General features: G+C 46.3%; 1 protein-coding gene across 1 annotated transcript in view; it reads right to left on the minus strand.

Moving 5' to 3' along the window:
* The window catches only part of ITGA9 (integrin subunit alpha 9), a 381,793-nt gene that overhangs the window by 283,964 nt on the left and 72,891 nt on the right, over positions 1–24,938 (minus strand). Inside the window, exons 9-14 of the mRNA XM_023187614.2 lie at positions 24,393–24,530; positions 20,654–20,759; positions 18,919–19,013; positions 13,871–13,961; positions 11,397–11,442; positions 4,444–4,598 (exon numbers count right to left, since the gene is read on the minus strand). Of these exons, the coding sequence (XP_023043382.2) occupies positions 4,444–4,598; positions 11,397–11,442; positions 13,871–13,961; positions 18,919–19,013; positions 20,654–20,759; positions 24,393–24,530 (631 nt within the window). The remainder of the gene's footprint in view (positions 1–4,443; positions 4,599–11,396; positions 11,443–13,870; positions 13,962–18,918; positions 19,014–20,653; positions 20,760–24,392; positions 24,531–24,938) is intronic.

Here is a 24,938-nt window from a genome sequence, read left to right on the forward strand (position 1 = left end):
TGCTCCGTGCCCCAAGCTAAGTAGGGTGTCTGGCACTCTGTAGGACCTTGATTATTATTATTTGATTGAATGACCCAATAGGGATTCAGCAACTCGATGTAACTGGATGCTCGCTGTGCTGGTTTATGAAGCTGTTGTCCTCAGCTCCAACCTACCCTTCCCTACTCTGCCCTGTGACACTGCGACTGGAACCCTGCAAACCTCATTTGTTTTGCCAGAGGCTCCCTGTGAGGCTCTGCTAATATGGAGCATCGGAGGGAGCCTGCAAGGCTGGAGGAGGGCAAAGGGACTCGCTCCTTCCTTCCTGCTTCCTATTCCTAGCAGCTTATCCCAGCAACAGTTTCTCATGGCAGCTGGTCCCAACAGCAGTTAATTCTAGTTTTCAGACTTCCCCCATTCTCCCAGAGCCAGCCTCATTGCACCCCCTCAGAGAGATCAGCAGCACCAGCCCCCTCCTCAGAGGGTCAGGTCCTAGCTCCACAGGGCCCCTTCTCTGAGCTCACAGGTTCCTTGATAACCCCAAGGAAGTAGTTAACCGCAAGTGTAACCTTGACCAGCGTTCTCAAATGGAACCCATCTGGAGGCTTGTAAAAACACAGATGCTGCGTCCCACCTTCAGAGTTTCTGGTCAGAATTTGCATATCTAACGAGATCCCAGGTGATGCTGATGCAGCTGGTCTGGGACCACACTTTGAGATCCACTGGTGCAGACCTGGAGGCGGCAGCTGCTTCCTGCAGTTACTCCCAGGTCCTCCATGACCTGTTTAACCCATTCCCAGTGCTAAATGTCTTCTGTTAAAATAACTGGCAGGGTTTCTGTTTTCCTGACTGGACTCTGCCTGTTTCAGAGGCCAAGGCAGATTCACCTCCTACAGAGAAAGTCTGTATTTCCTACAGTATTTCCAGAGGCCACAGCAGCTTGTGTCCCGCGAATGAGCTGGTTCTGAATACTCCCATGACCAAGTAGGCACTGTGGTCTCTCATTTCTAAGGCAGGAAATGAAGAGGCAGTTGGTGACCCTTCTCTGTACATAGGCTTGAACACTGCCAGGTAGAGAAGAAGAAACTAAAGGCACAAGACTAACATTAACTGCTTATGGCTCTCAAAACCACCCTCAGAGGGCAGGTCATGTGGCTGAAGATGGCAGCAGATAAATGCCACAGAAGATACCACTTCTGACAATGGTACCTAGCCCACCACAGGTATCTGTGTATTGCTCTGCCCAAATGCAACCATTCTGCTAACAAACTCGGCCCAGGATATGCAGCCATTGAGAGGTGCCTGGAAGGCCTGCCCAGGGCTGGCACTCATTCACCAGGCATTCCATGGACAAAGTCATCATCCACATGGTTCCTCTGCAGCTGCCAGCACAGAGAGTAGGAAGGCTGGTAACCTGGTGTCCCAGTTGTGGGTTCCTGATGCGGAGGCCTGGAGATGACACAGAGTTGACCAGCACCCTCTGCCGAGCCTGGAGGGGAGGGGAGTGGAGGGTATCTGTGTCCTGGAAGTGCCCATCCTTCCTCCATCTGAAGACTGACCTTCCCAACTGTGCAGAGCCAAGAGGCTGCCTTCCTTGCTGAACTCTAGGACACCTCACCCACAGCTGGACCCCCACAGCTACCTGACCTTTCATCTCCACCTCATTTCCTATCACATTTCCATAAGGCCTGCCCACTTCTCCCTCCCCAAACTCTCCATTTCACTGCCAGCATATTTTTTGGCAGATTTCTGCATTTCTCTTTCTACTGCAAAGATTGAGATATGAATGCCAGAGAAAGTGACAGAAACATGTTGGTGATGAGTAATTTTCTGCATTGCCTTGTTATATTGAGATACCAAAATTCTCCAGTTACCATCCCCTTTAAGTCTGACTGTCGGGGAAACACACCCTTAGAGTGTAAAGGAATGTTTGACTTTATCTATGAACGCATGTGGCAGATGGAGGACAGGGAAGGGAAATTAATGGGAGGGTGCACGGGTGCTGAATGGGCCCCACCTCACGTCGGATATCAGCCAAGTTGCTCCGCATTGCCCACAAGGTACAGTACAAGATGCCATCGAACTGCCTGCCTCTGCCACTTTGCCCCAACATTTCTGAGGCTATGGCTAAGCCTAGACCTTCATTCTAATTGTGCTTAGCAGTCTGTGAAAGGCTCACGCTAGATGGGGCCCCAGAAAGAGCCACTGGTCAGGAACAGCATGAGGAGGCACCCACACCTCCTCTGCACTCAGCTCATGAACCTTCAAATCAGAGTTTGCGCCACCACTTGCCTCATGCTCTGAATCACTCTTGCTCTAACTTGCATCTTGGTTTCTTCTTTGCTTCAGTTACACCAATTTACCTTCACTTTCACAGCAGCGAGAAGTGAAAGTTGCCTAATACTGCTTCAAGGCCAAAATAGTAGAAACTCTGGGTAACTCCCTTTAGAAGCTCCATGAGGACAGGACTGTCATCTCCAGTGCCCAGCACATGTGGATACACAATAAGCATTTGTCAAATGAACACACACAGAAACGATCAATCGTTTGCCCTTTTTGAGAGTTCTAGAATAATTCTCATTCTTAGGTGTATCAAAATTCACCTTCATTCTTTAAAAATGTTTTTTAATAGAGTCCAACTATATCATGAGCTGGCATTGGACAGAAGACAGACCGCCTAATTATGTGGAGGACACAGGAGTCCCAGAACTATCAGAAAGCTTTTTTCCTTTCTTAAACAATTAGGGAGGTGGTGAGAAACAGTTGTTAGAAAGCAAAAGTATCACAAAATACAAATTCAACTCCTGGCTTCAACAACAGCTGTGTGATCTTGAGTGAGTTGCTCTTTCTCACTGAGCTACACAAGAAAATATTGTTAATCCTCCCTCACTAACCAATTCCCAAGCTTTATTGTATGGTTTCATTCAATGTCGAAATTTCTAAGCTCTTTTTAAAAAATGATATAAATAAATATGTTTAATCGTTGAGCTTATTCAATACACCTAAAGATCAAGAGAAATTGCCAATGAGACAGTTAGCCAAGAAGGATCAACATATTAAATAAGGTAGAACATTTGAGGTGTGGCTGAGGAATGAACTAGCTCATGTAAACATTTTTGCATGAGTGGGCGTGTGTGCACACATGTGTGCTCCAGAGCAGTGCTTCTCACAGGAATCTTGTGGGGCTCTTGCAAAAATGCAGATGCTGATTCAGAAATCCAAAGTAGGGCCCAAAGTCCTGCATTTCTAACAAGTTCCCAGTGAGGCTGACACTGCTAGGCCAGGAGCTACACTGTAAGTAGCATAAGGAGTCACTCACGACATTAAAAATATCTAAGAACGTCAGTAGGTCCAGGTCCCTGCTGATGTTTTCGTTTGCCTGGAGTTTTTCTTTCTATTATTAAATCAGCCTTTTAAATAAAAATGAAGCACCTAGTAATATGCATAAAGCTCCAGATTCATTTCCTTCAGGTGACCACGTGCTCTGAATTCTAATCAACACTGGCCCTATCTTGTTCTGGGGTTTAATCCAGCCTCTAGAGCTAGGCTAGCAAGTCAGTTTTCCCCAGACAAATGGCAGGGACAGTTACCAGCTGTCAGGACAATGCCGGCATCTTTTCAATTCTGAGCTGCCAAAGCAGCACCCCTCTTTTGGAAACCTAAGTCTCTGTAACACCAGAATCCCAATCCCACCATCCGTCATTAGAGACCGTCTTTGGTCTCTAATTCCATAGTAAATGTTATAAGCCCCCTGACATCTGGCTGATGCTACAAGCTCAGTGAGGAGCCTCAAAAGTCCTATCACTTCTGCTTTCTGAGTACTCGAACGTTCCATAATGGCCAGGCTCCGGGCACTATATCTCCGCCAGTCCCATACGACCTGTGGTCCAATGAGGCTTCAGTCTGGCCCTCGTATTTGGAGAAAGAATGTTTGGGGTCCAACATTATTTGTCCTAGAGCTGGAGGTTGTGTGTTATTAGAAACATGTTGAGGCCAGGCGCGGTGGCTCACGCCTGTAATCCCAGCACTTTGGGAGGCTGAGACGGGCGGATCACGAGGTCAGGAGATGGAGACCATCCTGGCTAACACGGTGAAACCCCATCTCTACTAAAAAATACAAAAAACTAGCCGGGCGAGGTGGCGGGCGCCTGTAGTCCCAGCTACTTGGGAGGCTGAGGCAGGAGAATGGCGTAAACCCGGGAGGTGGAGCTTGTAGTGAGCTGAGATCCGGCCACTGCACTCCAGCCTGGGTGACAGAGCGAGACTCCGTCTCAAAAGAAAAAGAAACATGTTGATAAGCAGGAAAGAGAAGGGGAGGAACCTCAGAGGGAAAGGATGTCCAGCCTGTGTGCCTGCTGCCTGCAAAACCAGCTGGGAGGAACAGCGACAGGAAACATCGGAAATATCTCATGAGCCCACTCCAGCTAAACAGGTATCCTGAGCCCTGACTTGGTGGCTCATTACCAATCTCTCCTGGAACGTGTTTGCCACGGAAGCTGAAGCAGGTGGTGACGTTCAGGCAGTTCACAGGCTGCTGTCCGTCGTGACACTGAGGCGCCGTGATGTTGATGGAGCCTGGGAGGAAGATGGCGACATCCATCGTAATGACAGGCCTTGCTCTGCAGGGCAAGAGAGGAAGGTGACTTAGTCATGGTAAGGAGCAGTTCTCAGAATCAAACAAGAACTAGACCAACAGGATAAATCCTAGGCCTTCAACCCAGGATTTACTTAAAGCATGAAATATCCCAAGAGAGAAGGGCTAGTATGTTCTGTGAGCATTTTTTTCTGATTTTAGAAGTGGCATATGGCCTAGTAAATTAATAGTTAGCGTCCCAATAATAAAAGCAAGTTTATTGTTAATAAAACACATCTGGTTGAAGCCATAAATGAACCACCAGATGCTGGATAATTATTTAAAATTTTACCAATTAAGTTCTGATTTCCGTTTTATTAGGGAGATAAGAATACATTTAAGAGGATTTCCTAAAGCAGATGCCATGATTCAAAAAAGAGATGCATACTCGAGTATTCCCTCAAGCATTTGCTGCCATTATGAGCATGAACTGCAATGTTCTAGCCCCATCCAGTTGATCAAACCTCCTCCTTCATTTACCTCCACCAATTCATTGGGTATTTTTCTAAAAGAACTTCATTAGTAGAGTCGCAGCTGGTAATAGCAAAGTGCTTCAGAGCAGAAGAAATCAACCTGCCCAGTCTCAAAACCAAATGAAACTCAATAAATAGCCACACTCTCCTCCTTGCCATGGACCATCCCTCAGTGCTTGATGAATGGACAGCACCCCTGGGCTCCCCAGGGACATCCCACAAAAATTAAGAGTAAATAACACCATTCTGCTCCCACTGCAGACATCTGCTCAGGCAGCATTCACCTAAGCTACCACTCAACCTTTTCCCTCCAGGCCTCACAGAGAAACCCTTTTATCTCTAAGGAACCCCAGCCTTCACACCACTGGGGTGACACAACAAGATTAAGGGGCATTCGTGGCTTGAGAACAATGACCCCCCTGTGTACAATGATCCCTCAAAGAGAGCCCAGGGTGACAGGGCGGATGGGAATGATGACCCACACCAACCCCAAAGGAAGAAAGCGTTAAGGAAAATCTGGGTGAACAAAGGAAGTGAAGAGACACGAGGCATAGATGGGGTGAGGGGACTCCACTGCTGCCACCATGCCGGGAGATCGGGTCAACAGAGAGTAGTGGTGACAGATGCAGTGGAACTGCAGGACTCCCAGAGCAAATCTGGCCACAGGACAAATGGAAGTCAGACAATAGCAGTGCCTGAAAGAAGACCAACACCTTAGTCTTTCCATTTGCTTCTGGGTTCATCCTTATAGGATACTAGAACTAAATCAGAAAGTGGATATCTTACCCCTGGCCAATGTGATTGTGCAGATGCCAATGGACAACCTATAAAACCCCATCGACCTTTCAACAGCCAGCTCAAATGTTCCCACCCTGAGGAAGCCTTCCCTAGTACCCCTGACAGTTAGGCATCCTCCCTCTCTGTGCTTCCAGCTCTATACACACACCTCTGGCCCCCACTTACTAAGGTGAAGAGTTATTGTCTATTTCCAAACCTGCCCCACCAGGCTGCAGCACCCGCAAGGGCTGGGATCCAGTGAATTCATCCTCTTGTTCCCATAATAAATGTGCAAAAACCCTTGTTAAATAAGTACAAATTTTACTCCAGCCCAGGAGACTGAAAACCACAAGTGTCCAAAGCCTCACAGATGGGCAGAGGTACCGTGGAGAGCCAGTCTCCACCCTGCCTGGTCCCTCACGTGCCTGGTCATGGTACAGAAGAAAAGCCTAGCCTGCCCCATCATCCCCAGGGGCCACTCATCAGGGAGGAGGCCAAGTCCTCCTCTCACAGAAGAGCTCTGCAGAAGACAGTGCAGCAAGCAGGAAACAGACATGGGCAGCCCAGACACAGTGACCTCAGTGGAAGACGGAAAAACAGTATCCTTTGAAATGGACCACAGGGACCCTCACAGGTACATCTCCTTCCCACAGCTGTCAGATCAGTTCCCTTCAACCTTTTTGTTTCAACTCCAAGTATTGTTTTTGGATGAAGAAAAACGCAGAAATCTTTCAGAGACCTCTCTGATCACTTCCTGTGACCTCCAATGGGAGAGCACCGTGTGCCTATCACCCTGACACAGGACCTGCCCCGGAGCTAATCTGAGGGAAGCAAACTTCCTGAGGGCAGAGTGGGCTAGCCACACTCCTGGGGGCAGGGGAGACTGCGTCTCACAGTCCTGCCTACAAATGTGCCAGCTTCTGAGATAAAAGCAAAGGGGCACCCAAGGACAGCACCACAAGTGCTTTCAGGGCTTTTATTTTTTTTAAGAAGCTGGTGGCTGGAACACTTCTCCCTGATAGCTGACAGTTCAAATCCTGACACTTCACTTCCAGGTAAATAATACAACCAGTTGGGATGCCCTTTGATACGTTGCTTAAGGTGCCTTGGCCTTCTGCAAGGCAAGGACAGACAAAGAGCCTTCACCCCTGGTGACACTGTTAGGCTACTAAGCCAGCCCTAGGGCCACCTACCTCCAGGGAGCTAATTTGGGGTCATACAGTTGAAAGCCTCAGTCAGGTTTTCTCTTAGCTGCAGCCCATAGCATTCCTAACCCACGCACCTCTAGCCTCCTGCCCTTAGGAGGGTTAGAAACGATGGGCAGTACGTATCTATGTGTCCGTGTACATGCATGGTCTCCTAGCCCTCCCTGCTTTTCTAGTCCCACCCAAAACCTAAAGTAACTCAAAATCTAACTGTCAGTTAGGCCAGACTGAGCCAAGCCCCTACTTAACACAGTCAGCTGATGCCTCCAGGCCTTCTAGTTCACTGTTGCTCAGCTGAATCCTGGGACTTTATCAATGGCTGCCCCTGCAGACACCCAACCTGCTGGGTGTCTCCCATGCTCCTACGCAGCATGCTCAGCAACTCCTTTTCCTGCCCCACCTTGCTTCCTCTCTGAGGGGCTCTAGCTTTTCTTTGAAGCCTTCTCTGCTCTCCCTGATTCCCTTGTCCTCCTGGAATAGACCAGGGTGGTCACCCTCTACTTCATCCTCATCCACATCCCGAAGTGAACCTTGCCCTGACCTTATTCCTATCTTGGGGCCTGTCTCAGAAGATGAGGGCCCCTCATCCTCAGCCTGTGTACTGAATTCTATCACTCTCACCAACCTCATCCCCCCATCCCTCATCCCTGGAGCAGCCTCCCATCCTCCCTCTTGTCTCTTCAACCTCTCCAGGACCCTTGGGGTTAGGCATAGGGTCAGGGCATCAGGGTTCACATAGATTAGGGTGAAGCTGAGGTTGAAGCCCCTCTGATCTCTTCCAAGAGGGTAAGGGACTTGGGAGACCAGAAAATGGCTCAAAGATGTTCTTGGCCTAATCACTGATCCAGAGCCTCCCATCCTTAAAACACCTCCCTGAACTACCTGCTGGTCCCATTTGCTCCTTTGCAGCCAAGCTTCTGGAGAGGCAGTCAGGAGTCACTCTCTTTTCTTGCTTCTTCTCTCACCCACCTACTGCCATCTGGCTTTTGTCCCATCACTTCTCTAGAGCCACCATGGCCAATGGCACCCCTGACCTCTCCCTGCCACCTCCGACAAGTCTCAGGCCTCACTCTGCTTGGCCCTTCCTGCTGACTTTGACGCCACTGCCCGACCAAGTAACCCTGCCTTATAATCCTCATAGCACCTACCACCATGTGGAATCACCTTCCCTTTTATATTAATAAGAACTGCATGTCTTTAGTCTCCTCACCCATAAAATGGGGATAACAGCCCCACTCATGTCATGGATTGTTAAGAAGACTAAGAGTTATCATGTGTTCCGTCAACAAGAAGATGGATGAACAAACTCAAAGATATTCAGTCAATGGAATGCCACTCAGTAAGGGGAAAAACAAGCAACACGCCAACATGAACAAATTTCAAATGCATCACACTGATTGAAAGAGGCCAGAAACAAAAGAGTCCATACTGTATATTCCCACCAATGCGAAATTCTACAATGGGCAAGATGGATCTATGGTGATAGAAGTCAGAACAGTGGTTGTCTATCAGGAGAGGGGTCTGACTAGACAGAGGCACAAGGAAACTCTCTGGGGTGATAGAAGTATTCTTTATTGTGGTGGGGTGGTAGTCACACAATGTATGCAGTGGTCAAAACTCATGGAGTCATACACTCAAATTAGTGCATTTTATTGTATGCAATTGCATTCTACCTTAATACAGAAAGAAAACAACAACAAAGAATGAACACACGTGAAGTGCTCACACCATGCCAGGCAGGCGGTAGGAGCTTACCAAACATTGGTTGCCTATGGCTCCCTGGCTATAATCTAAGGTCACAGTCAAGATCAGGTTCCCATCAAATCCCCAGGATGTGATGCACAGCAGCATCTCAGCAGGTCAATGTACCTTAGCTGAATGAATAAGAGAATGGATGACTGTGACCACAACATCCTTGCATGCTCCTCTACAGCTGTCATGGCCCAACCACTCTTCTTGGGCCTTCTCTTGGCCTCTTGTTCAGAGCGGGGCTCCCCAGGCTCCTCTCCTAGGTCTCTTCTCTTGATATGTGCTCTCCCTGGAGTTCTTCTTGAAGAACTTTACATTTGTCCCTGTTGAGCTCCAACTCACCAGATTCAACCCTCCATCCCAGGCTGGAGTCTGGGGTCTCCCACCCATTGTGTAACTGCCTTACTTTACTTTACCTCCATATGTGAGCAAACTCCTGGAGAAGGCTGTCCCTCACCATGAAGAAGAGAAAAAGAAAATCCCCTTTGGATTGAAGCTCACAGCAGGAAGATTTAAAAATACAAGAATGATGAGAAAGCAGAGTCTATATGATGGACCTTCAGCCAGATGGCCCCGGTTTTAAGAGGGCCTGTTGGACCGGGTGTGGTGGCTCACGTCTGTAATCCAAGCACTTTGGGAGGCCAAGGCAGGCGGATCACGAGATTAGGAGTTCGAAACCAGCATGATTAACATGATGAAATCCCATCTCTACTAAAAATATTTAAAAAATAGCCAGGCATGGTGGTGTGCACCTGTGATCCCAGCTCCTCAGGAGGCCGAGGCAGGAGAATCACTTGAACCCAGGAGGCGGAGGTTGCAGTGAGCCAAGATCACACCACTGCACTCCAGCCTGGGTGATAGAGTAAGACTCCATCTCAAAAAAAGAAAAGAAGAAGAAGAAAAAAAAGCCTGTTTTCAACTGTGAAAAGTTGAGGAGTGTGTTTGTTTTATTTGAGAAGAATCCTGACAAACCAAATTAAGACGCTCAGGATAATGAAGAGAGCAAAGATGACATCATGAAAGCACTAACTAGAGCAACCAGCTTCACAAATCTATCCTCAATCATTTGGAGCCACAAAAGCTGTTTTATCCAGAGGAAGGGCTGATAAAGAAAGTGAAAATCCAGTCACATGGGAAATAACTACAGGAACCAAGAAGGCTTAATCTTAGTGAACTCGCCACTTGGGGGACACAATTACCCCCTTCAGATACTAAAGGGCTGCTATGTAAAAGACACAAGACCGAGAAGCAGAATTTTAGGGAGGCAAATTTAACCCAATTTACATCAAACTTGCTAAGATTTATTAAGCAGTTAAACCAGGCACTGTTCCGAACATTTTACACATACTGCAGGTGGTCCCTGACTTATGAATGGTTCAACTTACGATTTTTCAGCTTCACAATGGTGCCAAAGCCATAGGAATGCAGCACACTCCTTGACTGACCATGAGGCTACATCTGGACAAACCCGTCCTAAGTTGAAAATACCGTGTTTTGACTTTGAATGGGTTTATCTGGAAATAACCCCATCCTAAGTCAAGGAGCATCTGTATTGCTGTCCTGGCCAACAGGCGAATCCTGAAACAGAAAGGTCAGGGGACTTGCCCGGGAAACGCACCTAGGAAGGGCAGAGTCAGGGCTGGAACCTGGCCACCTGGCCCCTGAGTTCACATTCAACCTCAAGGCTCTTCTGCCTCTTTAATAATTCAAGATTTAATGTTACCCGGGGCAAGTGGGTTCCCTTAGAAGTAACTGGGCTCCCACTCGTGGGGCATCTCACTCAGAACAGGAGGCTGTGTGGCCCCGCAGTGGAGACCAGCAGAAGGTACTGCTGGATAAGAAGGATCTGCGGTATGGAACTACATGGCCTCTGGGATCCCTTCCAGCTCTGAGATCCTACTAGTCTATTTTAGAAAGTTCTGCCATCAGGTTATTAACAAAACCTAAGAACTGGCTCTCACTCCAAAGTGTAATTCTGCCTCCTCTGACTCATACAGCTAGAAATACTTGGAGAGGGTTTACGGGTGGTGGCGGCGGCCCCCTGGCCTTTGTAGGAGAGATCCAGACTGCACGGGCCTCAGCAAGCTCTGGGCCTCAGCTCATGTCCCTCACCTCTGCTGCCAACAGGGAATGACGTGCTGTCTAATGGGCAGGAGGCTCCCGGTCCCCAGGGTGTTGTGGACTGACTGGAGGTAAGAATGCAGGGTGTACAGATGAAGAGATAAAACGAACAGTGGTTCCCAGCACCCGCAGGAAATAATAAAATATTTGTATGGCATATTATGGAAGGTTCTTGGCCAAAGGCAAATAGCTTTAGGGCTTAAGAGAGTTAGGCTACCCCAACCCCTACCTGGAAGCTCCCAGGATGCTATCCATCTCATACCTGCAAGCCATTCAAGGCCACAGATAGAAACTCTGGGATAGAGAATAATTAGAATGAGAAAATAAGGTAGCATTTCAACTTACTAAGCACCTCCAGCCTACAAGGAACAGGACAGAGGAAAGAGTCCATGAATGGCGAATGGCTCCACCCCTCACCCTGAACAGCACAATGCAAGGAGCAAGAGTGAGGCCTCTCACCTGAGGAGAACCACGCTGTCGGACATGAAGGCTCCAACAGTGACATCTGAAAATGAGAAGTTTACAGTGTTCAGAAACTTGCTGAAGCCCACACCCAACAGCTCCCTGGGAATGAGCTCACAAGGATGGAGGCCCAGCCTTGGGGCCAGAAAGCCCTCTGACGGCCACCGTCTGGGCTATACAATGATCTCGTAAGAATGGAAGCCACACTCTTCCATGCGGCAGCCAATCCCTACGCAGGCTACTGGGGCCTTGAAATGTGGCTGGTCTCAGTTGAGAGGTGCTGTGAGTGTAAAATACACACCACATTTCAAAGACCTAGTACAGAAAACCATTAACTACCTCACTCATAACTTTCATATTGATTATATGTTGAAATGATAATATGTTGGCTATATTGGGCTAAAACAATTAATAAAATTAACTTTACCTTTTTATCATTTTATGTAATTACGGGAATATTTTGGATTATACATACGGCTTATACTTCTTTTGACGTCAGTGAATTAGAGAAAGACATACCTAGAATTCAGTGACTCTTGGAAAATTCTCTAGGTTCTGAAGAACATGGAATCGTCACCCTCCACCCCTCACTCTATGTGACCTGAGTATCTCATGGTATCCCTGTCTGTAAAATGAAGATAATCATCCCCACGGCCTTCTTCAAAGGCTGATAATATTTCATTACATTTAAATCAGAAAATATTTACTAGTCATTATATCATATTCATTAAGTACTCACTAGATTTAGAGTAAATATTTACTAAATATATGAAATCAGAAATTTAAGTCAGTAAATTCATGAAATACTTGGTAAGCTATAAACAAGACCCTGGTTTAACCAGTAATGTTTACTCCTAAATAACTTTAGTTTAGGAAGTATTTACCCTTCCAGTGGTTCTATGCCTTTCTCCCTACCACCCCAACCCGGCAATATAAATCCCTGGCCCTGGGGTTCCCACTACTACTTCACAGAACCAAGTATCTGAGTCCAAGAGGGTCCAAATCTGCACATCACTAAATGCATTGAGCATCTATATGATGGCCTCATTAAGGAAAAACAAATGGCAAATCCATGAATTATAGTGTTCCTAAAATTTCTCCACTTGGGTGTATTTATCAATTTTGTTCTTCAATAGTCTTTTTAAATGAGCTATATGTTTAAAAATAAAAGAATCTGATGAATTTGTCAGTTTCCCTTATGAAAAACACAAGATCAGAAATTCAGATCCATTGTGAACTGTGAACACCTTGCTTACTTCACATTTGCAGAAAAGCAGCTGAACCACTGGGAAGGGTGGATCCCCGTGCACTGCAGGCTCTGGGCAGCCCCTGACATTGAGTCTCAGCATCCTTGTCTATAAAGTGGGGAAAACACCCTATCCTCCTTCCCTTCCGGGGTCACTGTGAGATGCATATTGCATGTGGAAGCATTTTGTACATATTAAATGCTAAACCCATATAAGGTATTATTTGGGGACGGCCACAAATTGCCCAGAACAAGAACTGCTTTCTCAAACTTACAAAGGCCCAGGAGGGTCTTTCTTGGGACAAAAGCTTCAACACTGACTTCTTTCTATTCCCACACTTCCTCCTGGCTCTGCAGTCTTGAGGAATTTCCAAAACTCCTATCTGTACAAAAGTGCATAATGTGGTGTCCTCATACAAGACTGCATTAGTTTTCTTAAATTTTAGTGGAAAGAAATATTTCTCAAAAGCAAGATGACTACAAAATTTAGAGAAATGTTTCCTGAATTCCATGACCGTTCTGGATTTTTTTCAAATTCTTACTGTTGTTTCCTCACCTGACCCCACTCCATCTTGAAACACCTGAAGAACCACTACTCCACTACCCAGGCAATTTGACCTAGGCCAGATATCACTTGGGATTGGGTTGGAAATCATGTATTTTTATCCAGTTAGCCACAACTACCACAGGCATTAATTAACCCTAAAGTCAAGCCAGACAGCCTTGAATGGTGAAGGTCTCCTTTGTCCACACACAAGAGGACGTGGTTTTCTTTTCACTCCAAATCTTTCTCCACCATTTTCTTTCAAGAGTAGGGGCGGGGGGGGGGGGGGTGGGGGGGGGGGGGGATGCTGCTCCTTTTCCCACCCAGAGTAAGAAGCCTTTGAATGTGGTTAAATACAAAGGAAAACATGAGGTTTCACTATTCACCATTTTAGATGTGGCCAGTGCGATTTTTCGTCATTAGAATCACTGCCACAGAAACCACTATAAAAATCCACCCTCCTAGTGCTAAGCCCTTCAGAGTAGATCATTTTAAAACCCCAAAATAAATGTCAACATTATTTTCACCTTAAAATTGAACACCAGGCAAAACACCCTATTCTATCGTGTGAATTGTCGTAATTCTAAACAGATGTGATGATTGCTAACCAGACAGAAAATTATTCTACTTCATGCATTTATCTTCATTTATCTCACATGCCTTTAAAGAAAAACAGCTTACCAGGATAGCCATTTCCATCCATATCAATGCCTCCCGATATGGACTGACCAAACATCCGGAGCACTGGATTTATCTTCCGCCCAGACAGTTTCTGAAACAGATAATAGGGAAATGGAGTCACAGGAAAAGACCACTGTCACAAATAAGAACTGTGACTGCTTTATTCCAGCTTCTCTTGACACTCGGTCTTAAAGTTGTTGAAAGAAAAAAAAAAAAAAAAGAAACCCTAATGTGATCAGCAAGTCTTTAGCAGACAGTTGAAGACCACACACTCCTTTATTATTACTTGCCTTGGCCAAATGTCATCATTTAATTTTCTTTCTAAGTTCTGTGCTAATGAAAAAAATCCACCTAGACTACCATGATAATGTTTTGACATGCTGAAGTTCAAAATGGATACAGTTTAACTTCCATTCCTAATGGAGGTTCTGTTTGTTTTTACACAGGTGTAGCTGGCTGAAATTCTAAGAACGTATTTAGCTTATATCTTTCTTCCCAAATATGTACTAAATATTTAACACTCTCCTCCTAAGAGGCACACATTACAGAGTCTTTCCCTAGACAGACAGGTAATTAACATGTCTAGCTGGAAAAGATGGCCATGTGGAAACTACCTCTGCGTCCAGCCAACCAGAAGATCTATAGATTCTGGAGCTTCACAGACAGGAGTGAACAGTTTTACCTAGTAAATCTAGAACTCCATGGTCCTGAACCTTCTTAAACTGTAGGAAATCAAAACAACTCGGCTGAAGAAGATGCCCTCCCCTCTAGAAAACAGCCCCCTCAACCAACCGGAGTTCTCAACTTCACCATGGGACACGCTAGCATCTATGCTTACTTTATATGTTTTTTAAAAATGAAACTTTCTCTCTTTTTTTTTTTTTTTAAGAGATAGAGTCTTGCTCTGTTGCCCAGGCTAGAATGCAATGGCACAATCATAGCCCACTGCGGCCTCAAACCCCTGGGTGTAAGTGATCCTCTCGCCTCAGCCTTCCAAGTAGCTGGGACTATAGGCATGCTCCAATATACCCAGCCATTTTACTTTTTTGTCAGACGGGGTCTTGCCATGTTGCTCAAGCTGGCCTCAAACTCCAAGCCTCGAACAATGTTCCTGCCTCAGCTTCCCAAGGAACTGGGATTACAGCCACTACTCCTGGCTGTGCCTACTTTTTATTCATCATTAAGTTCATCACACATCCACACAGGCAGCACTGATTCAGCAATATTTATTGTACAAACAGCCTTTGTCACACTGAAGCTGTGCATCAACATTCATGTGGCGCAGTTCCTCACAAAGATACTGAACTTCTTGAATCAGAAAAGTCCCATCTTCTGGGATCTGACCTACTCTTTCTGCCTTTATCTGCATGGTCCCCAGGGGAGGCTTACTTCCTGATGCCCTCACTGTGGAGGACAAGAGAAATGCTTTGTTTTCAAAGCACAACAGAACCAGGTTTACCAGCTATCTAGGGGGTCCCTTTGACTTTCTTTCCTTATCCTTCTCTTTCCTGAGTCATCCTGCAGAGAAGTCACGAAGGCAGGGAGGGGGTATTTTCCACAGGATCTACAGATGGAAGCACGAAGGATGCCCCCTGACCCCCAGCAGCTGATAACTGCAAATTACCCTCCTAGAAGTGATCAGAGAAGGCTGCTTGCCATCCTCGGTTAAGCCATCCAACAGGAAATGTGCAAGCACCAAAGTACAAATCAGAACACTGTAGGAAACACTGAAGAGAACCCTACATCCCACATGGCTCTGTCTAAACAAACACGTATGTGTGTCTGTGCATTTCTTAAAAGCCACGTTTTGAAGCAGACCCTCTCAGCTCTGAGGTCCAAGAACTCTAGCAGCAGCCTGCCCCTGGATCTACATTTCTAAGGTATGCTGTGGCTGGGACGAGGGGGAGAGTGAAGGGGTGGTCCATCTGGGGGTGGTGATGCAGGCTTAAGTTATCCCACAGACATCTGCAGGCCATTATGCTATAAAGCCAAGAAGATAAGTCTGCCCAGTGCTAATAACCCTAAATGAAAACCAGGAGCCCTGGAAACCTCCGCTTGACCAGGTTTCTATGCAGTGTCCCTTCCAGCAAGAGAAGGATCACAGGAGCCGCCATATGCCCAGAGGGCTCTCGCATTGGGAAAGGCACACAAGGATCTTAAAAGCAACACTCTCTGTGGTAAACTCAAGAGAGAGAGTTAAAGAGCAATGTGGAAGAAGTGTGGGCCCTGATCTCACAATTTACCCAGCAGAAATATTACCAATCTGGGCCAAAGCAAAGTGATTCCATTGCCCAGAGTTGTTTCTGATTCCTTCCTCTAGTTCACCCACACAATACCTGCTCTGTCCAGGACCTGGGCCTGCAAGAATCTGCCATTAAAAGATTTTTTTTTCCTTTTAAATCACTGCCCTTATCATACACATATTAGCAGCTTGGAAAAGTATAATCATAGTTGCTTCTTTCCTTTTTTTTCCTTAAAAGTCCCAAACCACTTCTCTTTGTCAAAGCAAAGGAGCCAGCCTGCATGCTGACAAAGGCAGGCTGGTCCAGCTGCTATCCCTGCTTCCTACTAAAGACACTCCATGCTAACCACAAGAGTTATACTGTGGTTCTCTGCAGGGATTCCACCCAGCAACCAAACAAAACACTGGAGGGCCCCGGAGGAGGGGAAGCCAGGGTCTCTCACAGGTTGCCTCACTGTGTGATTAGCTTCTGAGGTCCAGGAAAACAAGCTTCCCGGAGGATGCATGGAGAATGACCCTGACCGCTGCCCGAGCACGGGGCTCCTTGGGTGACTTTTAGCTTGTCAGTCACTGGGAAGAGCATCAACGCCCCAGACTAGGGCAGCTCTTGTGACTCAGATGTGGCCCCCAAACTGTGCCTAAAGCTCTCTTCCTCCTGCCTTGTAGGCTGAATCACCAAAGTTTATTAATCCCCTGTTATGTATTTCTAATGAAAAGAGGATGGTCTGGATAGATAAATGCCCCTCAGAGAATGTACGCCTCATGGCAAAATAGTTTCCATACTCGTAAGTTTTCCTACTGAGTTTCTGAGTGTTCCTTTTTGCAATGTGGAGTTGAGGATGGTGGTTACGATACAAGTTTCAAGCATCAGACTGGCAAAGATTCTGTGGCCACACTGCCACTTACGACCTTGGGCAAGTTAAATAACCTCCTTGGGGCGTAGTCACCTCATGGATAAATGGTGGATAGTAAACGGACCCATCTTATATGGCTGCTGTGAGGATTAAGGGTAAAGAAAGGGCAGAGTAGGCACCCAAAAAACAGTCCCTCCTCTTCCCAGTGCCTCCCAAAGCCCTGTCTCCTGCAGGTGAGGCACTGAGCTCAGCAGGAGGCCAGCAGACAGGGGATCTGAGGCACCAGTGACAACCAACCAACCCTCCACCCTTAACTAGTTTATCTCTATCTGCCACAGGACAATTATTCATGTAGAAGTTGTACTTGCATTTACATGCTGCCTCTTAAAATTAAAATACAAATATATACATATGAATAGGAAGTAGTTAGCAAGGAAGTAGTTAGCATGTAATAAGTGTTCAATAAACAAATATTTGTTGATTGGAAATTTCTCAGTGTGTGTCCCCTTCTGTCTCTGACCCACTGGGAAAAGACCAGAGCCGGTGCCACTCCACATGCAGACATCCACAAATATCCTGACAATGCTTCCGCTGAGAGCATGACTTCCTTTTTTCCCATGGGCTGGGCTTGACACCATCAGCAAGATTGAACACCAAGCTGATACGGCAAAAAACAGAACTCACCACTTCCGTGTTCCCAAGTATAGGGCGCAAGGGCAGAGTCCTAACTGGCTCCTGGTTTTGAGGCCAGCTGGGATGACAGCCTGTGATCAGTTTCAGGCCCCTCCACCATGGACCATTGTCCTTCTAGATTATATATTAAAACATATCCCTTTGCCTTAGCATAGATGGTTGACAAAGTAGTCACCAAAAAGAGAAAGCTTCCTTTCTTTCTTTTTTTTCTTTCATTTCTTTTTTTTTTTTTTTTTTTTTATACTTTAAGTTCTAGGGTACAGGTTTGTTACATATGTATACATGTGCCATGTTGGTGTGCTGCACCCATTAACTCGTCATTTACATTAGGTATATCTCCTAATGCTATCCTTCCCTCCTACCCCCTCCCCACAATAGAACCAGGTGTGTGATGTTTCCATTCCTGTGTCCAAGTGATCTCATTGTTCAATTCCCACCTATGAGTGAGAACATGCAGCATTTGGTTTTCTGTTCTTGCGATAGTTTGCTGAGAATGATGGTCTCCAGCTGCATCCATGTCCCTGCAAAGGACACGAACTCATCCTTTTTTATGGTTGCATAGTATTCCATGGTGTATATGTGCCACATTTTCTTAATCCAGTCTGTCACTGATGGACATTTGGGTTGATTCCAAGTCTTTGCTATTGTGAATAGTGCCACAATAAACATACGTATGCATGTGTCTTTATAGCAGCATGACTTATAATTCCTTTGGGTATATCCCCAGTAGTGGGATGGCTGGGTCAAACGGTATTTCTAGTTCTAGATCCTTGAGGAATCGCCACACTGTTTTCCATAATGGTTGAACTAGTTTACAGTCCCATAAACAGTGTAAAAGTGTTCCTATTTCTCCACATCCTCTCCAGCACCTGTTGTTTCCTGATTTTTTAATGATTGCCATTCTGACTGGTGTGAGATGGTATCTCATTGTGGTTTTGATTTGCATTTCTCTGATGGCGAGTGATGATGAGCATTTTTTCTTAAATAAATGGCTCTAACTCTGAGTAAGAGTTGAAAATTATCTTCTTTAAGAAAAATGCACCCCTGAGTGTGAGCAAACTTGGGAGTCTAAGAATTTTTTTTTTTTTTTTAGTATTTAATAAGCAATATTAATTATATCTTTCACAAAAGGGTAGGAAGGCCAAGGCAAGAAAAATGTTTTTCTTTGTACCTCCAGGGCATGGTGCATAATGAAGGTTCCAAACATGTTTGTTGAATGAATGTATGAATAGTTGCCATATCACTCTCACACCAATTACCATTGAGTACTGCGGAACTATCCCACTGGCATCACCATGATAGATATAGACCGCCCCTGCGAAGTCGTCCTCCTTGGGTGCACCAATGGCCACATCTGAGGGTAGAAAAACAGCTATGGGTTAAAAAGCCACATTAATAATATAAGTGCAGTTTCCCTAATTCTGGTTATCATGTCTGAGTCCCTGGATACCTGAAATTATTAGTTGTTGATGGTCAACCATTAATTTAGGCACATGATCCCTTAGCAGAAAAAAAAAAAAAAAAAAAAAAAAAAACGGCTGGGTGTGGTGGCTCACGCCTATAATCCCAGCACTTTGGGAGGCCGAGGCAGGCAGGTCGTCTGAGGTCAAGAGTTCAAGACTAGCCTGGCCAACATGGTGAAACCCCATCTCTACTAAAAATATAAAAATTAGCTGGGCGTGGTGGTGCACGCCTGTAGTCTCAGCTACTCTGGCAGCTGAGGCAAGACAATTGCTTGAACCCGGGAGGCGGAGGTGGCAGTGAGCTGAGATTATGCCACTGGACTCTAGCCTGGGCAACAGAGTGAGATTCCATCTCAAAAAAAAAAAAAAAAAAAAAACAGTACAGTGAAAACTATAGAAGCTGACCGAGAAGAGTTTAGTTCCAAAAAAGTTTCTACCTTATGCTCATAAGAAAAACCACTGACCCATCCAATAAAAGAAATGCAAATATAAACTACCTGCCCTAATTTCCATCAGGGAGAATTCCATAGACAATGGCTATTGCATAACTGAGAAAGTCTGAGGTCCTGGATAAAGGACTATTCCTTATTATTATTTGATAATAAATTCATTCCTGGATAAAGGAAATGTACAGAGGGCATTCACTTCACAGACAAAAAAAAACAACATTACTCTCACAAACTGGCAACTCCTAGAACAAAGCCTAGATCTTTCTAACTTTATTTCCTTGCTTCTAACAAAGTCATGTGTCTGCAGAAGTGAGGCCAAGCAGGAGGAAAATGAAGCCCTCTGCAGCCAATGGTAGGAGGTATCAAAGACGTCTGGATGGCTGGCCTGGGCAAGGGTTGCCCCACCTCCACCACCATATACCCTGGTGACATGGCTGCTCCGCCTCCCGATGTCCTTATGCTGTGTATGCAGGGAGGCGAAGAGGCTCAAACAAGCCAGAGAGAGAGGCCAAGAGGCTGTGAGGAATACTGCTGTCCAAACAGACCTAAACGTTAGGTACATATGCCTCCATGCCTCCCAAGAGACACACACACACACGTGCACTCTCAAAAGGCAACCCAGCTGCTGCTATAATCAGGCAGAAGATGTCTAGGTTTCTAATTCTCTCCTCACTCATTCCCCATCAACGTGGTACAGCATCATGGAGCATCAAAGGCTCAGAAACAAGGAGAGTTGATGTGATGGCAGGATGAAGCTGTTCAAACTTCTCTGCCATAAGAAGTCCCAGACGAACCAGCCCCAAGGTTTGCTTCCACTGCAAACAAAGAACACTGAGCTGGTGAGGAGGGGTTATGCAGAGACAAAACTCCAGTGGGCTGGAAGCTCGGCCCTGCGTGTCTACACGGAGAGCACCTCTAAATGTGTCCTCTCTCCCTACAGCACATGGATGGGCCTTTGGAGTGGGCCAGTAGACCCAGGAGCATGCCACTAGAGATGGACAGTCAGCGGGCAGGCTGACCCTCTGAAGCAGAGCAGTGTGCCGCACCTGGAGGGGCTCCACGCACCAGGAACACTCACTCACCTGGGAACCCATCGTCATCCAGATCATCTAGGCTGGCAATGCTTTCTCCAAAGTGCGCATTGTAGGCACCATCCCCGGTCAGAGCCAGCTGCTCCTCAAGGGCTCCCTGGGAAACAGGATGGACAAGAAAATGGAAAACAAAACAAAAACAAACAGAACAAACAATAAAAATCAATAAAAAACCAGAGCTTGAATGCTGCCCTGCTAGAGCACACTCATCGACAGGAAACACCTGGGCAGAATTACAGGAACCCAAATTTCTTTCTCCTGCTGGCAAAATGAGTCCCTTTTACCTGCTTAGCAGGATGGTCTTCCATAGCCTGAGATGCATTTTTGAGGGAAGGAGAATGTCATGGTAGCCAATGACTATACTCCCCCTTGTCCTAATGCTCTACACACAAGCAAACCTCCCTACCCACCTGTCCCCCCTGTGCTCTCCGCATCCTTAAGGTATAGCAATTTTTCCCCAATGTTGTTTTAAAAGTGTATACATTTTTCTATTTTTTCTTTCCTGTGTCTTTTGGTACAAGTTTATAAAGCTGTTTCGCAAAGTGCATGTATGAGTTATCTTGATAGAGGGAGTCATGGTTCAGAAAATCCAAGCACCCAGTCGTTCTTGGCCAGGGGGTGGCTGTGGTGGCAGACGTCACTGTGCCTGTTATTCATGCATGGCTCAGGTATGAATTTCCTGAGAAAATACTAACCAACGGGGGCGGGGGTCAACGGTGTACAAAGGCAGGAAAAGTCATCTGACTTTGGGGGAAAAAGTCATACCCACTCTCACCCCAAATCACTGACACGTGAATACCAGAGTGATACAATGCGATCTGATGTCTTGAGGCATGAGAAGATTTATGCATTCCCCAATGCAGAGGCAGTCTGGGCCCACTATATCCCACAGGCCATCCTGCGAGTGTCTGGCTTTTACCATGACCAAGTCTTCTTTCTCACTATCAACACAATTTACAACTTGAAAACAGTCAAGGTGAGATGATTTCTTGGGTGAATGAAACCTCCACCCCAAAACACAAATACGCATTAATTTCTTTCTTTCAGTGTCGTGGGGAAGAGGAGAGGAACACCAGCAACTGATTCCTTCTATGTACCAGGCACTGCATAGCCAGCTCCTCATTCAAATCACACAATGACTCGATAAGGAAAATCTTATGATGCCTCTCACTTCACAGATGAGGAAATTGGGCCACCAATTTCAAGCCATTTGTCCACATCACACAGGCTAGCACATGGCAAAACCAAGATTCAAACTCAGGTCCACCTTGCTCCAAAGTCAGCATTTTTTCCACTCCTCCACACTGCCTTCTGATCTTTATTCAAATGGCTACGTTCAACAGAAATGAGAATACTCTGGTACTTAGAATAACCACACAACATCAAGAAACACTGGTTGGCAGGAGAGGGTGTAGGCGCATCATGCCCAGTGGAGGCCTGGGGCAGTTCTTGTGCTTCAAGAGTCCACCTCCTGATTTAGACACACAGTCTGGCTGTTGGACCTGACTCCTACACAAATGTCTCAGTCTCCTGCAAATATAATGGCAGACACCACTGAATGCCCACGGCACTCATCTATTTAATGTCCCCCTGATTTCTCCCTGCACCCTGCCCTGACCTCCTAGAATGTCAGTGGAGATGCAGGTGCCAAGGGTTCCTGCAACAGGTGCCAATAAGCACCTTCCCTCGCAGGTATTTTGTTTTTTTTAGACACAGAGTCTCGCTTTCTAGCCCAGGCTGGAGTGCAGTGGTGCAATCATAGCTCACTACCACCTCAAACTCCGGTGCTCAAGGGATCCTCTCGCCTCAACCTCCTGAATAGCTAGGATTACAGGCAACCACCACTACACCTTGCTTGTTGGCAGTGGTGACTGATTGACTGATTAACTGATTGACAAGGTCTCACTCTGTCACCCAGGCTGGAGTACAGTGGCTCACTGAAGCCTCCACCTCCTGGGCTCAAACAATCCTCCCACCTCAGCCTCAGCTGGGACCACAGGCAAGCACCACCACACCTGGCTAATGTTTTGTGTGTTTTTAGTAGAGACATGGTTTCACCATGTTGACCAGGCTGGTCTTGAACTCCTGGCCTCAAGTGATCCTTCCGCCTTGGCCTCCTGAAGCCTCCCTGGTTTTAGATCTGCCTTCCTGAAAAGCCTGAAAACCTCAGAGGCAACATAAGGCTCTAACAGTCCCTGGCTCTCCTTTCACTGTTTCCTTCCTTTCTGGCATCTGCTCACTTAGTTATAGCTAAACCTCTGCCCTCTCCCAACTGGGATACCTAGCATCTCAGTCACTGCTTAACAGTATACTTTGACTGATTTTTTTTTTTAATATGAGATTATATTCTTACTATTTGGATAAAGATAAAACTAAACATCTACCCAGAGAGCTGTTACTCATATTCTGTATGTATTTGGCATATTTCTGAGGACTGGTTATACATGCAGTTTTCATCCCATTTTCCACTGATTATCTCATAAGCATTTTCTCATGTTAGATAAAAGGTAGGCGGCACCAGAATGTTTTCATTGAACTACCTCACTCTTGTTGAATACTTGCACTTGAATACTGGTATTTCCAGATCCTGAAAAGAGTGTTTTCTCACTGGTCTCCTGCCTCCACGATGCACTGCTGTCCCCCAACCCAGCCCCCACTCACCCACCCTCCATTAGCTACAGAGGGCCAGAGGCATCTTTCTGTCCATGTCACATCCCTTTTGTGGTTCTGCAGAATAGGGGACATCAAGATTATTGGTCGGGCATGGTGGCTCACATTTGTAATCCTAGGGAGGCCAAGGAGAGCAGATTACTTGAGATCAGGAGTTTGAGACCAGCTGGGCCAACATGGTGAAACCCCATCTCTACTAAAAACACACAGAGAAGTAGGTGGGTGTGGTGGCAAGCACCTGTAATCCCAGTTACTTGGGAGGCTGAGGCAGGAGAAGAGCTTGAACCCAGGAGGCAGAGGTTGCAGTAAGCCGAGACTGCGTCACTGCACTCCAGCCTGGGTGATGGCGTGAGACTCTGTCTCAAAACAAAAAAACAAAAACAAAAAAGAAAACAAGATTATGGCTCCCATGCAGTCCCTCGACCCCCCATGCTGAAGTGAGTGGTGACACCACCTCACACCCCAACCCACTTGCCCAGTTTCGCACTGGGAGCTCTGCTCCAGCCCACCCTGCCTGTCTGCTAACTCCTACTCCTTCTTCAAGATTCCCCAGCCATTGTGTCCTCCTCTGCTTCCCTGGGAAGATGTGCATATGCTCCCAGAGAGGTGGCATAACCTTGAGACACAAAGCATGCCAGGTCTGAAGCCAGCTTGCCTAGGTTCAAATCCCAGCCCCACTTCTTAGCTGTGTGGTTTTGGACACATTACCTAACCTCTCTGGGCCTCAGTTTTTTCACCTGAAAAATGGGCACCCTTGATACCATGTGTACATTGCATTGAAATCTCTCACAGAAAGCAGGAAGAAGAGTCCCTGGTACATAGTAAGCACTCAAAAGACAATTAAGATTCCTCCTTGGCCCCTGGGTGTATGCAGTTGTAACATTGTATATAACTTTCCATTAATGGACCATTGAGCTTATTCAAGACAGAAATCACATATTTTCATCTCCTCTGGGTAACACGGCCCCCAGTGCCCGCCTAGAGGGGTGCTCAGCCACTACTGGTTGGACAAATGTCCCTACCCCACACCCATCCACATGTTGTCCAGTATTGTACTCACATTTCCTCTGTTGATGTAGACAGTGACCTGTCCCTCGTCCCTGATCTCAGAAAACATGGGGGCCCCCACCAGCAGGTCAGAGAGGCCGTCCCCATTCAGGTCAACTGCGCACAAGGAGGAGCCGAAGTAAGAGCCCATCTGCAACCAAGTTGAGTTGCAACAAAGCATTCAGTGTCTGCTCTCACACAAGGATGCCCTCGCTTTCCTCCACCCCATTGGCTTTAGAAACATCCCTCAGAGGCTGGATGGCTATGCTGCCCCCTAAACCAGAACGCCTAGCAAAGAGTGGAATACCCAACTTCCAGCAGCAAGGCAGGGCCCCAGTCAGTGTGACCCAAAGTCCCCCATTCCTGGAGTCCTATCAAGGGGAAGATAAATAGATTGATGCTCAGAGAATGAGGTGCTGTTTTTAAAAATGCAAGCCGAGGATTCAAAGTTATATTACACCCATAATAAAAATGCCCCTTATATCAGACATTTGACAAGGCCAAGCAAGTAGGAATATGAAATCTCACAACACAAGAAAGGCATGAAAATAAATGTTAC

The sequence above is a fragment of the Piliocolobus tephrosceles genome, chromosome 2 (genome assembly GCF_002776525.5).
Source record: "Piliocolobus tephrosceles isolate RC106 chromosome 2, ASM277652v3, whole genome shotgun sequence".
NCBI classification, from domain to species: Eukaryota; Metazoa; Chordata; class Mammalia; order Primates; family Cercopithecidae; genus Piliocolobus; species Piliocolobus tephrosceles.